A 13,750-nucleotide genomic window follows, 5' to 3' on the forward strand; every position below is an offset into this window, starting at 1 on the left:
TACAGTCTCTCCCATAGGTGTCCTTATTTTTTTAAACATAGAAGTAACGTGGCTCAAGTTACAACGTAGCATAATTGAAACAGGTAAATAAATACAATCAAATTAGCACAAGTTGGAAGAGCTTTGAGGAGGAGAGCTTAAACATGCTGATGGGTGATCAGGTTGACTGTACTTGACTTTGGAGATGAATGGCTGAAGAGACTGCTTTTTTTTTTTAACAGCACAAGTTATTGCTATGCTGCCACTTCATGGGAGCTCCAGAAACATTTCTGTTTGTCTGCCTGGTTTGTAGGGACGTCCATCGGGAGATGCTTTTATTCAGATGAAATCTGCAGATCGAGCTTTTCTGGCTGCGCAGAAGTGTCATAAGAAGACTATGAAGGACAGATATGTTGAAGTCTTTCAATGTTCTGCTGAGGAGATGAACTTTGTATTAATGGGGGGCACTTTAAATCGAAATGGCTTGTCCCCACCACCATGTAAGTTACCATGTAAGTTTTGCATGGGTCTTGCCAAAACTCTACGCTATGTGCGGGTAGGTGTTGGAGCTGCTTTCTTGACTCTGATTCTGGTTCTTGGAAGGAGTGTCAGATGGGGTTATTAAAATAAGGTCTTTTCATCTTAAATCAGCAGCAGCTTGCAATCATTATTTTTCCCTTTGGTTGTGAATTACTGTGGCTGAAGAACTACTTTAAAATTACGCTTCCTTTTCCAGTGGCAAACTTCCCCTCCCTGACACTTAACTTGGCCAGGGTGAACCATGACTTTGAAAAGTAACTTGTAAGCCCTACCTAGAGCTTAAAGAATAGTTTCCCATTTAAGCTGATTTGTATTTACATTTTTCATCATGGTGAACATGTCAAGTAGAAGCCCTTCCCCTTTCATTTCCAAAACTTAATTTATGACACTATTAATAATGTTCTCCTTTGAAACTGAACTCTTCCTTTGCTTTTTGTTGCTCACCAGAATTGAAGTTGCCTGTGTGGGAGTAAAATACACATAGCTTTGGCCTTAGAATTGCTCCTCAGAGCTACTAAGATGAATGTGGACTTCTAGACAAGTGTTTGGGGGAAATGCTCTAAGAGCTTAAGGGCTAACTTATTCAGCATACATGCCATATAAGTGTGAGCCTATGGGAAAAATAATACTTTGCTTCTAAGATCATAAATGGCAAGATAGTCAAGTAGGAGCTTTCTCTCTGTCTCTCTATGCAAATGTGTTATTGTTGTTGGTAGTTGTATTGTGTTTTATTTTGTTGGGGTTTTTTTAAGAAGTGTCCTCTAAATCCTAGTCAGAGCTGCCAATATGGCAGCAAGCTTTGAGTGTTGTTCCTTTTCAGTTCCTTGAGTAGACCTTCAGATAATCCTTAGGAGATAAGTTTTGCAAAAAGCTTTGCCATTTTCGTTTTTTGGTTTGTGGGTTGTTTTTTTTTTTTCAATGCAAGTATACTTCTGAGCAGGGATCTGCAATATGTAGTCCTATGTGACAGCTGTTCCACACAGGGGTTTGAAGCTTCTCCTGAGAGTTCCTACGACAGGTTCTTCAGTAGAGTCCCAAACTTTGGGAACTCTTAAGGGGCCATGTTCTCATTTCCATCTACAGATGCCAGTGGTGTATTCCTCGGCCCCTTTTTGGTCTGTCACTGCCCCATCCCATAGTGCAGTCAGATGCTGACTGTCACTTTAAGCTTCTATTTTTGTTACTCAGGGTTATCTAAAGCTTTTATTTATTTGTTTTATGGTATTGGGAAGGAGAAGAAAAGGAAAAGAGTGGCAAAGGAGGAGGCTGAACTCTCATATGTGAGAATTCATTAAGGGCCTCACATCTTGCTGAAACACCAAGTGCAGTTTTAATTTATTTTTTTCTAGACTGAGTGTTAGCACTTAGCTGCTAAGCCATGGCTTTTTCTGCTCTGCTGTTGGTTAATTGAAGACAGCTGTTTGGGGGATAGAGTGTGTCAGGATGGAAAGAGTAATGTTAGGCAGATCTTAGGCACTGAAGTTTCCTCCTTACAGTGGAGAAGTCTCACATTTCTTGATTGGAGACTTCATTAAAATCTGAGCCTAGACGAGAAAAACTGGTCTCCTCTTCAGAAAGAGACCCTATTCCCAGAGTGAGAGGTGGCTTTTTGTGTATTACTGTTTGCTTTTGACTAGCGGGGTGGGCACAATGCTTGTAGTCAAGCCCACATTGGTAGCTCAGATTTATTTCCTGCGATGAGCAAGAGAATGGAGAAGCCTGTGAAGGCTCTTTACTTACTGCAGAGTTCTTCAGCTAATGAAGACCATATATATGCTGGAATTTAAAAGGTCCTAATCTGTTTTCTGTTTGTTCCCTTTAGGCCTTTCACCCCCATCCTACTCCTTTCCAACGCCTGCTGCAGTTATGCCAACAGAAGCTGCTCTGTATCAGCCATCTATGCTCCTGAACCCACGAACGCTCCAGCCCTCCACGGCGTACTACCCCGCTGGGGCTCAGCTTTTCATGAACTATACAGCGTACTACCCCAGGTAAAGCAGAGGAGAAACCAAGCAGGAACAAAGAAGTCTTTTTGCAGCAAGTACACAAAGCTCACAAAAGAACATTGTCTGCTGTGCTAAAAGCTTGTGCTACCAAGAACAGCTTGTTCGGTATCTTGGTCAGGGAAACAATTTCAGGATATCTAGAGATTTCCCAGGTTTTAAAGTATTTTGGGGAGTGATTTTTTTTTTTTTTAAAAAGTTACACAGTTACAGTGGGATTTTTTTTTTAATTATTTTTTTTTCCCCACCTAGCATGCCTCTTAAACTTGTTAGTTTGCACTGTTGTGCCCTCAGTAGGAATTGGTGTGTGCAGTACTCCTTCCTGTGTCCATAAAGAAGTCCTTGGCCCCTTGTTAGAAGGGGTGGATTGAGGTCTGCCTTAACAAATTCTGCTGAAATTCTGCCTCTGTTTTTGTAATAAAGTAACTTTTGACCTTTATGGTGAAAACTCTTGTTTACTTATTTATAAAAGTACTGCTTTGAAGCATATGTGTTGAACGCATGTGTAAAACATATAGAGGCATACATTCTTCCTGACCTCATAAACACCTCTCACGAAGGGCTTTTGGCTCTTCTGGATATATTAGCTATCTTCTACAGAACAAAAACTCTTGATATTTGTACTCTGCAGTCATGAGGCCTTTGAAAGAGCCATGGTCCCTCTAAGCCATAAACAATTCTTTATCTGTCAGGAAACCTGCTAAAGAACTCGCTCACCAGTGCTTTTTACCTCTGGAAAAGGGTCCAAATAGCTGCTTATGAAGCAATGTGGACTCTCTAGTACCTGTAAGATAACAAAGATCATCTTATTACTTTACACTAATCCAGTATGTCTGTGAGCTGCCTCGTTTTGTTTTTTTCTATTAAAATGTTTTCTTCACTCATGAGTTAATTCCTATAATGCCTTCATGTCTGTCTTATGGTTATGATAATATGTTACCAAACTCAGCTGCTTTAATGTAAGATCAAGAAAAATAAAATTCCAAACTTGCACTGGCAATATAAAATAAGTTTCTTAATAATTCTATATGTCATGAGAACACAGTAGCAGTAATAGTTTGCAGTGACCTTGACATGTTGTACTTAAAGTAATGATAGACTGGTCACTGCAGGCTGTGTCAGGACCTACAGAGATATCTCACTGAATGGGATCCCACATGAGTCCCATCACTGGTTGCTTGGGCTGTGGGCATCTATGTTGAGTACAGATGGACCAATCCCAAGTCCCAAAATACCCTTTTTATGTTCTTGTCTGACTGACGGCTGTATCCTATTCTTAGGAAACCATGCCTATGTAACTACTGTGCCAATTACAAGTACCTTGCTTTTAAAAAAAAGAAGGTAAAATTTCTGGAGTCAACTTAGCTTCTTTCCATTTTGTGAGATCTGGCGTTTGGATATTGCTTTTTACATCCAGAGTAAATGCTTGATCTACAGACAAATAGTTTGTACTCTAACAGAAGTAGTGAGCCTTTGTAGCTGATATTTTGGGGTTTTGTACTAAAAAAGTAAGCTTTATTGCTCTTTCAGGCAAGTTCTCCTTGCTTTGTAAAGGATGCAATAAGTAATTGGGTCCCTTTCACATAGCAATCAGAACTCTCTTAAATGGAGTTTTCTGGCTTTGAAATTATTGAAAAAATGTTAAGTATGTGCAGCAGGAAAGAATGGGGTATCCTCTGTACTAAGTGGTGCATTTAAATGCATGTACATGGAAAAGCAATACAGAGCTGGTGGCTAATGATCAGACAATGGTTCATAAATCTAACTAGTGAATACTTATGGAAATAAGGAAAGTTTCTTTGACCTGCTGCCAAAAGGTTCTACTGCTTGTGTTTTGCAAGGTCAAGTTGCTTTATAATAGCCAACTCCATTCTCTGCACAGAAATCAGCCTAGATGTTGGGGGGGGAGGGAGGTATTACTTTAGTCTTCAATATTTATCCCTGAAACTCTCAGACTCTTCTTAATGCTGTTCTAGCTTTGGTGATGAAACCTGATGGTGTTAAGAAATGGATGCCTTCTATGCTATTAAAATAGCTTTAGTGAACTCCTAACGAAAAGGAGGGAGAGCAAGTTATTCGGGATCTGTCAGTCTTTGATATCTCTGTTCAGCTTGTAATTATATCTGGCAACATGTTCTGACAGCAAGTCAGTGGTCTCTGTCTCTGCCTAGTCCCAGGCTTCTGAGAAAAAGAAAGATAGGATTCATGGGAGGGAGGGGTTTCTTTCCTTATCTAACCCTGGATAGATAGGTGTGCTAGTTGCTGTGTGTATGTACATTGAAAGTAATTAATAGCTGCACTATTTAGCAACTCCTAACATGTTCGATAGAAACTTTTACCATACACAAACTTGAAAGTTACTGCTATGGGATTTGTAGGGTTTTTTTTAAAGTTAAATCTTACTGTCTTTGTTCAGTTGTAAGGCCATTTTCATGGCTTTTAAGCAGTGCCTTTAAAACCTCAAAAGTTTCTGTCAATTCATAATTGTAGGAACACACTTAAACTTTGTTCTCTTTTCAACAATATTTTGAACAGTCAAGTGGAAAGGGGAGCTTCTTACTCAGTGGGTAGTGTGCTGGCAGGACTTGTAGCCAAAAAATGATGTGGAAACTGAAAACTGATGTGGGTTCAAACAAACTGGATAAATTCAAGGGCAGGAAATTCATTGTGAGTTAGTGAATACACAGAAACCACATCTGGCTCAGGAAGTCCTTGAACTCAAAATAACTGGAAGAGTGTTCTTATGTTCTGTGTCCTATGGTAAACCCTTGTGCTATTGAACCAAGGTGGGTAGGTGAACTTGTTTGTTTGCGTCTTTGAAGTAGTATATGTCTTGGGAGAGATTGGTAGTGCTTGTGAGCATGGGTCTTTTCCAATGTGTTTGTACTTGACTAGTTTGTAGGCTAGTTGTGCTAGTCTAATAGTGGCTAAGTTTGGGTTATCTCTGTGTTGTGTCAGTGTATGTACAGCCTGCTCTACTGGAGTGATTTGAATTAAAAAGACTCTTTATTGTGGTAGTTAAAGGTATGATTCTAACACTTGCTGCACAAGGAAATACAGGGTAATTTGTTATTGTTCTCATCTGTCTGCTTCTGCTTCTTTCTGCTATGGTTTAGGTATGTTTTTTTCTCATCTATACACTGATTAACTTGTAAAAGTATTTATAGATTATATATGTATGCAACATACATATATATTAATGTTATATGTATGCATACATACATAAAAAGTGCCTATGTATAAAAGCGAAATGACCAAGCTTAGAAAAAAGCCTCGCTTGTTCTCCATGATGGATTAGATCCTCCATAATGACCATCATGTAGAACAAGAGAGGCTTTTTTTTTTTCTAACTTTAGTCATTGATCAAATGCATATCGAAGCACAATTAAATTACAAGCATTTTAAACTGGCAAAACTAGGAACAAGTGGGTTGGATTAGGAGTGATACCATTCAGAGCTCCTGCCAGCAGCTTTATTTGCATATCTGTGTGTCTGGCTAACCAGCATCACTTGACAGAACTGGGTTAGGAAACAACCATATGTGTATTTAGCCTGGGAGAGCTGTCACAGATGGAGAATAGCAGCAGCCAGAAACAAAGCCTCTTCATCAGCTTAGTTGTACTCATAGCATCATAGTAACGCTCTGGACCACAGCTCTTAGACTGTAGTACTCTTTTTATTTTTATAATAAGTATGTCAGCTTGGATTGCATGAGATCATATCTGCAGTGAATGGGCTCACTGAGCATAAAAGCCTCCTGGCTTTTAGTTGCTGTCCAGCAAATGGAGTTCACATGTTTACATCAAGTGGCAGAATTTGGGACTCTTCATTACCTGTCCTTGCTCATGGTGAGCTGGTCTCCGTCGCGGATTTGTCAGAATAACCTCAACTCTTTAGTTAATGGCACAAACTTGTCACCAGAATGATTGTTTCTGGGGGGGAAGCCTTAATGATTCACTCTTCTAAGTGAAGGTAGTTTGCCAAGGATTAGAACAGTAAGGATGCCTTTAACTACTACTGTGTTTCATTGGAGAAGGAGCCCATTAGCAGGGAAGACTAATTGTTGTATGCCTCCATAGGCTGTCATTATCTCTTCACTTCTAGGTTTTAATTAGCAAAACTACCATGGCGTCTGACAAGCAGGAGGATGTTAATGCTCCGATCAATAGGTATCCGGATAGTAAAATTATTTAAACTTAAACCTCACCCTTCTTCAAAGTTGATAAGCCTGTAAAAATATTGTCTCTGGTAGTAGTGTCCAACATTTACTTCACCCATCATACAAAATGCCACCATGGATGCTGGTGGAGGTTCTTTTATTTACAGATCCCAGATCCTTTTGTTTGCTTAATATACTGAATGATTTGCTGTTCAGTTAGCAGCTCTTACTGTCACCTCCTGACTTTGCTATCTAGTAAAACATTTGGATTAGTACGAGGGATTAACTGATACTGCAACATTGTGCAAGGTAGGTGCAGAGATCAGTTTGAGTATAGTTTTTCCTTTTCCTTATTTACAGCATAGTTCAGTGGTGGGAGAGAAGATCCTCCTGTTGTGCCTCAAGGCATGTGTCATCCATGCAGGTGGCTTTTTTAAACATTTGCAGTGACACCCAGGTGATCTCCGGTTATTCAGGGTGCAGAGAGACGTTTCTGGATGCTTCTCTTTACTCAGCAGCAGATCTCTACAGGGGTGTGTTAAAAGTCTCAGCTCTACTCAGGGCAGACCATTGCAGTCTGCTATGGCATCAAAGACTTCTGGCTCCATTGCCATTGCTTGTTGTGCTACCACTGACTTACACAGATGTGAAGCTGGTTGCAGCAGCCAAACTGGTTAGATATGCATCGAGTGGGCAGCAGGTTATATGGTTAAACATGGGGATGGCATCTGTACCAAGAGTTGGGTTGATCTTGGAATAAGGCTCCTTAGAGCTGAAAACTTGTTTTATTAAAACTTTTTTCTTAAAAAAAAGAAAAAGCCTTCCCTGTTGAGAGCACGGTCTATAATATTTGTCCATAATTAAACAGCAGTCACAGAAATCAAAATGTTTCTATTTGATTAATAGATGACCTGATGATTTAGCACTCATACTTCTGCTGTTTGTAAAGTTATATGGCCTTTCCTTCTTTAAATGGGGACAAATATTCCAGTCTTGGAAAAGGAAAATTGTTCTGGTTATGTAAATGTGTGTGTTAATAGTGTGTCTTGTTAGTTTTTATTAACAAAGTACCATATTAAAACTTTCAACTTTGGTAATTATACCACAAAACTTACTAGCTTTGCCTCTCTCAGACTTTGTATGAACCACTTCTAAAAAAGCTTTATACTGAAGCTGCATTTCTTCCTGCTTTTGGGCTGCTTCCAGCAATGAACATCATAGGCATTATGCTGCAAGCTTTTGTGTACGTGCACATTATACCCATGACCTGTGACAGCCCAAGGAGTAGCTGAAAATCCCTATTGGTCTCAGAAAAAAATCTGTTCTTTGGATGCTGGAGTGATCTGTCAAATTTCCTTGAAGTTTTCTGAAGGCTGCTTGGTGATGTGCACCTTATGCTTTTTGCTGTTCCTCCTGCTGGCTTCAGTCAGAAGATCTGGCTTTGCGGTGCCGCAGAGCTCCTCAGGGTCTGCCAGGCTTCCTAAAGCTAGCAAAGGAGAAGGCTAATTTAATCTTGAAGCAGTAGTGGATGAGTCCAACAAGTAGTTTTTCCCTGCTACCTCCCCTTTCTTTCCTCTCCTACGACTTTCCCTATTAGTGTTCCTCTGTGTAGTACAGTGAGGCATATGCAGTAAGTCTAACTTGCAGTACAGGACCTGTCTTAGACCTGAAACTAATAGAAGCTGTCAATCAGTAGCCTGATGGAAGGATCTATTCAGTATCTGTTGTCACAGAGCAGAAAATAGTTAATACTCAACAACCAAAAGGACTACAGGACTACAGACAACAAAGTCATAGGAAAAATAGGAAAAGAAAATATGCAGAGGGAATTGAAACTTGTTGATGGTGTCTGTGCTTATACCTGTTCCTACGTACAAATAGTGCTGGGTATGTCTGTGGTTCCCTTGACTGACCTGCAGGATACTTGGCAGAGATCTGAAAACCTGCTTGGTTATGTATGCTGACTGCTCCCAGGTCACACCCACTTTTAATATAAACCACAGCTTCCTTCTGGATATTGGGATCTGTTAAACAAATGTATAATGGAAAAAAAAAATTAGGATATTGGATGGGAGAGATGGTGATCCTCAATGTTTCTACATGGTATTTTAGTGATGAATGTTTGGGAGCCCTTGAGGTGCATAAATGCTGTTTGAATGCCTACATCAACCTTTAGAACATGTGAAAACTCTTTCTTGCATCCAAAACTGATTTCAAAATTTAATTGTGTTTTATTTTGAGGGTCTTTGGAGAATATCACAATCTCAGAAATATTGACTGGGAAAAAAAATTCAGTCTGACTGTTGATTAGATTCAAGAAGAAGGATCAATTCATAAGGAAAAAAGGTTTACGTTGGGAAATGCTTCATATCATGTTTGATTTCAAGAACTAGATTGATATGAAAAGAGTTAAGGTCTTGCACTGCATCATTATATAGTGAGAACAGCTGTAGAAATCCTCTCTCACCCCATGTAACACACATGAGTATTTGTTCCTGTGGTTTCTTTAACTAGAGAAGATAGGCTGGCATAGCTATTTGTCTTATGCCCCCCCCTGGACGCTTCATGTTACTAGTGTCCTCTATCTACTGCTTTTCCATCTGGAGACATGACCACTCCAAGTCACTCACTGTTCCTCTAGGAGGTTGTCACCCGTGAGTTTGGGGGAAAGCAGAAATAGCTGAGAGTGGTCCATATGTTATCTTCTATTGGGAATTAGCCTAACCTGTTGCTGAAGCTGTTACCTTTCTCTTCAAGGTGGTGCTATGGATTAGCAAGTGCTTGGAGCATCTTGGTGCAAAGCCAGCAGAGTTGGCCTGAATAGCTGGAGTTTTAAACAGAGATGTCTGACTTCCTTAAAACAGATTAAGATCCTGTAGAAGTAATAGTAATAAAAATAGAGTAGTGCAAGAGGAAGAGGACTTAAGGGGAAGCACTTTTGCCCCTCTGAACACTGTCCAACCAAAGCTGAGGGGAAAGCACATAGAGGCTCAGCGTCAGGGCCAAGTGGCTGGGACAGTGGGAAAACTCTTTTGTGGGACACCCAGCTAAAGTTCTCATGGCCCATCACTGCAAGTTCTTGTGGCTTGTCTCTCAGCAAGGGCCAGGGAGGCAGAGGATCTTCAGTTTGATAGTGATACCTTCCAAAGACAAGGGCTGTAGCCTTGCATCCAAAAGGAAAGCTGGATTGCTCAAGGTGCCTGTCTTATTGTGTGTTTGTGTTCTGGTGGTTTCTTGTTTGTTTTTCTTTTTAACAGTGATGCAAGCTAACTTGCTCTTGGCTTACTAAATGAGTTTACTTCAGAAAGCTGCATCATGGTCTCATTTTGGGGTTGGGTACTTTATCTCGCCTAATAAAAATCAACTCTGCAGAGAAAACAGGAAAAAGTTCTATTTTCTTGCTCTTCATACAAGTTTTGGAAGTAATAGGGTTATTTTCATAAGGATTCTGGAAAAATTTGAACTATTCTATAGCTTAAATTCTCTTATGGTGTTCTGTTTTCTTATCTCAGATGCATAAATTACCCTTTTTGGTAGCTTCAGCTGGCTGGCCAAAAGGATTAATGTTAATGACACTTTCCACAAAGTTATGCAGTTGCAGATAGTCTGGGAGGGTGTGTCTTGCTCAATGAAACAAAAGAGTAAAACTTTTATTTTATTAAATGTTATGTATGTGCTTCTAGCAGTAGCTGGAAACTAATATGGATTATCTGACACTTTGGCAGTTCCAGCAAATTTCCTCTTTTTGCTAAATCAGAACAAAACAGGGGTCTGTTAACTCGCTGTAGTTTTGTGGCAGTTCGAATAAGGCTATGGAAGACCTGACAAAGAACATCAAAGCTTCGAACATCTACAAACTATGAGTATGTTGGATGTTAAAGAAGAGTATTTTTTTATTACTCCTGAATAGATTAGATTAGTTATTGTGGCATTAATATTGCTTTAAAGCAAGGCAAGCATGTCCCTTTTTGGCACTAACCTTTAACCTGTGGTAGTTGCCATTGACCACAAAAGGTGCTGTGTCTAAAGAGTACATGAAATGTAAGTAAATAAAAGCAAATACTGCATTGCTGGCAGCTGTGGAGAGCTCCTTGCTCAGAGGTATTTGGCAGGTAGCTAATGGAGACAACTGACCTGGAGCTTGCATCCAAACTGTGGATGGGCATATTTGCCATGGATTCATCTCCTGACTCTGTAGCTACATTTAAAACTTCAGGGTTGTAGACAGCATGTGGTGGCAATAAGCTCTAAAGCTGAATGGTGCACTGGGGGATAAGACTTATTTTTAGCCGCCTCAATGTCATAAGATGACCCTGGGATCTTGTGTTTGAGAAGTAAATAGGTGCATTGACTGTAGTAGTATTTTGTTAGAGATTAGTAAGATTATTAATATTATGGAAGAGGCATGCAGGGAACCATTAGTGGGAAGTGCTGTATTGTGATAAATACGTATGAAGATGCTACTCTACAGCATAAAACTTTGACTTCTCATAGCTGTTTTTCTGACAATAGGCTCAAAAGTTATATAAGTGACTGCAAGTGTCATCTTTGGCATTAGACCATCTCTGCTATCTAGTGAAGCCACCATTGAAGAATTGTTCACAAAGGTACCCACAAACACAATATTGTGGGGATAAACAAGCATTATAAGCAATTCCTGTGGAAAAACATCTCACCTTCTAGACATGGGTAGCTGTTCACTGTAGAAGTAGTAGTGTTAGACCTCAGTCAATTGCATTTGCTGAGTGAAAGCCCTTGAAGACTTTCTCTTTTGTTTTGTTTTCTGAAAGGAAATCATAAACATCTGTGTAGTGTGTCCAGGAATGGCTTGTCTGCTGGATTTGCTTGTCACCTGCTGTGACTGAGCTATCCCCTTCCATACCATGCTGTAGGAACATGACCCAGGGCTTTGCAAATAGGGGAAGGACAAGACTGAAAACAGTGATGAGAACACATGCTTGAAGGCAAACGCACCTACTTGACTTAAAAGTTGCAGATGAACTCAAGAAGATGAGCTTTAATTTAGAGAGATTGAATATAGGCTAACAGGACTTGTGGGGAGGGAAGACTGCTCCACATGGCATCTTGGGACAGTAGCCTTTGGGCTAAATTTAGTCTTCATGAATATCATTTTAGCTAAGGATTTAAATACAGATGTAAGCAAGCAAAGGAAAGACTGATAGTCCCAAGCAGAAACTTTCCCATGGTATTTTTATAGCCATGAGTTTGAAGAACAGAAATGAAGGTGGTCTTGGAACTACCTTTCTAGTGTATTTTGGGGAGGCTATCCTAGGTCTAAGGAACAGTATGAAAATGGTGATGGAAATGGTAGATGCTTGAAGCCATGCTCAGGAGATAAAGCAAAGTGATCAAGGTGGCTTTGAGCAAGAAGTGTGGGCTTTTTGGGGTGTTTATTGGGTTTTCTTTTTTTTTTTAAACTTTCGTCTTAAAATTGTATAAGTAGGAGAAGCCAGTGGGCATCCTTCAGTATTAAGACAAGCTCAGGGGTAAATGGCCTATGTGGATATACCTAGTAGCGAACTTGTTAACTTTTCCTTTAGAGACTTTGAGAGTATGTGTGGCTCTGGCTGTACAGGAGGTGTGTTTATCTCTATCTCTGGGGACACTCTCTTGAGACCAGTCAGTTGTGACTGCCAGAGTCTGGAGACGATCTTCTTCAACAAGATACTGTGTGTACTGGTGTACACACCAACTGAGCTGATGTGGGAAGGTGATTACCCCAGTGTAGTTTCTGTTGTTGAATTACTCTTGATGCCATGGTGACGGCAGCATTACAGATGTCTAATTATGTGGCCTGAACTTTGATATCTGCCCAGGGCTTTAAGAAAGGTTAAGGTTGCATAGCCAACTGCTTGCTCTTTTCTGCACTAGTTTGGCTTCTGATTGCTTCTGTCTTAACTTGTGTTTGTAGTATGCAGCAGAGGATGGACTTGTACACACAAATGATCCGGCCAGGACAGTGTCCAAAGAACGGATTTGCATTTAAAGGCCCCAGCAGTTAGACTTCCTTAGAGAAGGTAAGGATAACCAACCCCAGGAGACGGGTTTGGGGGTATCCCAATATTGGTATTTCAGTGTTTGCTTCAGATAACCACCACACTCAACATAACTTTTCATTTGCTGCCCTGGGAACGTGGCTGTTCTTTGCTATGTCTGGAATGTCACACTGTAATATATAAGATCTTGGCTACTAAAGCCATCATTTAAAGGATTTTGACTCCTGCAGTCTTGTTATAGGCTGCTGCTTTACGTACTTCCCAGGGCTCCAAACATATGCTACTTCAAGCTTTAATATCAGTACCGAGGTCTTCTAGAAAGCTCCTCAGAGTCAGTTTTCTTTGAGGACCAAAGTGCAGAGATGACCTTACTCTCCTAGCAATGTGCTAGGATATAGTGTTGGTTAGGCAGAATGAGCTACTTTCTTAGATAAACACAGAATCTGACTTCTAAACCTTGTGCTGATGTAAAATTGCAGCAATGAAGTAGACTGTGTTTGTAACTGGCAGCTACTCTCTTGCTTTTGTGAGCTTTCTGATCAGGCCACTTCAGCCTTTCAAGCTTGGTTTACTTGAGCTTCTATATAGGAACAGTCAAAGGGTGAAGTCACCTAGAAAGCGTTTATGCAGAAAAATGCAAGTTGAACTGAAAAGCAGTGTATTGATGACTGCACCGTGTGCTTTATCATGTGCAGTAATCTTAGAGGAAGATATAGAAATATACCTACAAAAAATGCTTCTGTAATATCTAGTATTTTTAAAAAATATAGTCAAAGAAGTGATAAGATTTCTTTTATGCCCTTTTCTTTCTTCTATTCCTTTATGCAACTTCCTCTCTGAAAAATAACAACAAAAAAAGCCCTCTTTTTTTCATTCTTCTTCTTCTCTGATGCAAAGGCAACTTAGCCCAGGGTGTAATCCACTTCTGGGCAAAATATTCACCTGCATCATCACCTCACTGTCATCTGCTTTAAGAGTCCTGCTGAGTGAAGTACAGCATGTGTAAAAATGAAAGGGACCATCTCAGGTAGTTGGCCAACAAGCTGACTTTT

At 40.1% G+C, this 13,750-nt stretch overlaps 1 protein-coding gene across 1 annotated transcript in view; it reads left to right on the plus strand.

The window, feature by feature from the left end:
- ESRP1 (epithelial splicing regulatory protein 1) overlaps positions 1-12,704 on the plus strand; it is a 32,470-nt gene extending 19,766 nt beyond the window's left edge. Inside the window, exons 12-14 of the mRNA XM_086609464.1 lie at positions 293-491; positions 2,342-2,510; positions 12,614-12,704. Coding sequence (XP_086465590.1) covers positions 293-491; positions 2,342-2,510; positions 12,614-12,704 — 459 coding nt within the window. The remainder of the gene's footprint in view (positions 1-292; positions 492-2,341; positions 2,511-12,613) is intronic.
- The last annotated feature ends 1,046 nt before the right edge of the window (positions 12,705-13,750 follow it).

The sequence above is a fragment of the Tauraco erythrolophus genome, chromosome 3 (assembly GCF_009769465.1).
Source record: "Tauraco erythrolophus isolate bTauEry1 chromosome 3, bTauEry1.pri, whole genome shotgun sequence".
NCBI classification, from domain to species: Eukaryota; Metazoa; Chordata; class Aves; order Musophagiformes; family Musophagidae; genus Tauraco; species Tauraco erythrolophus.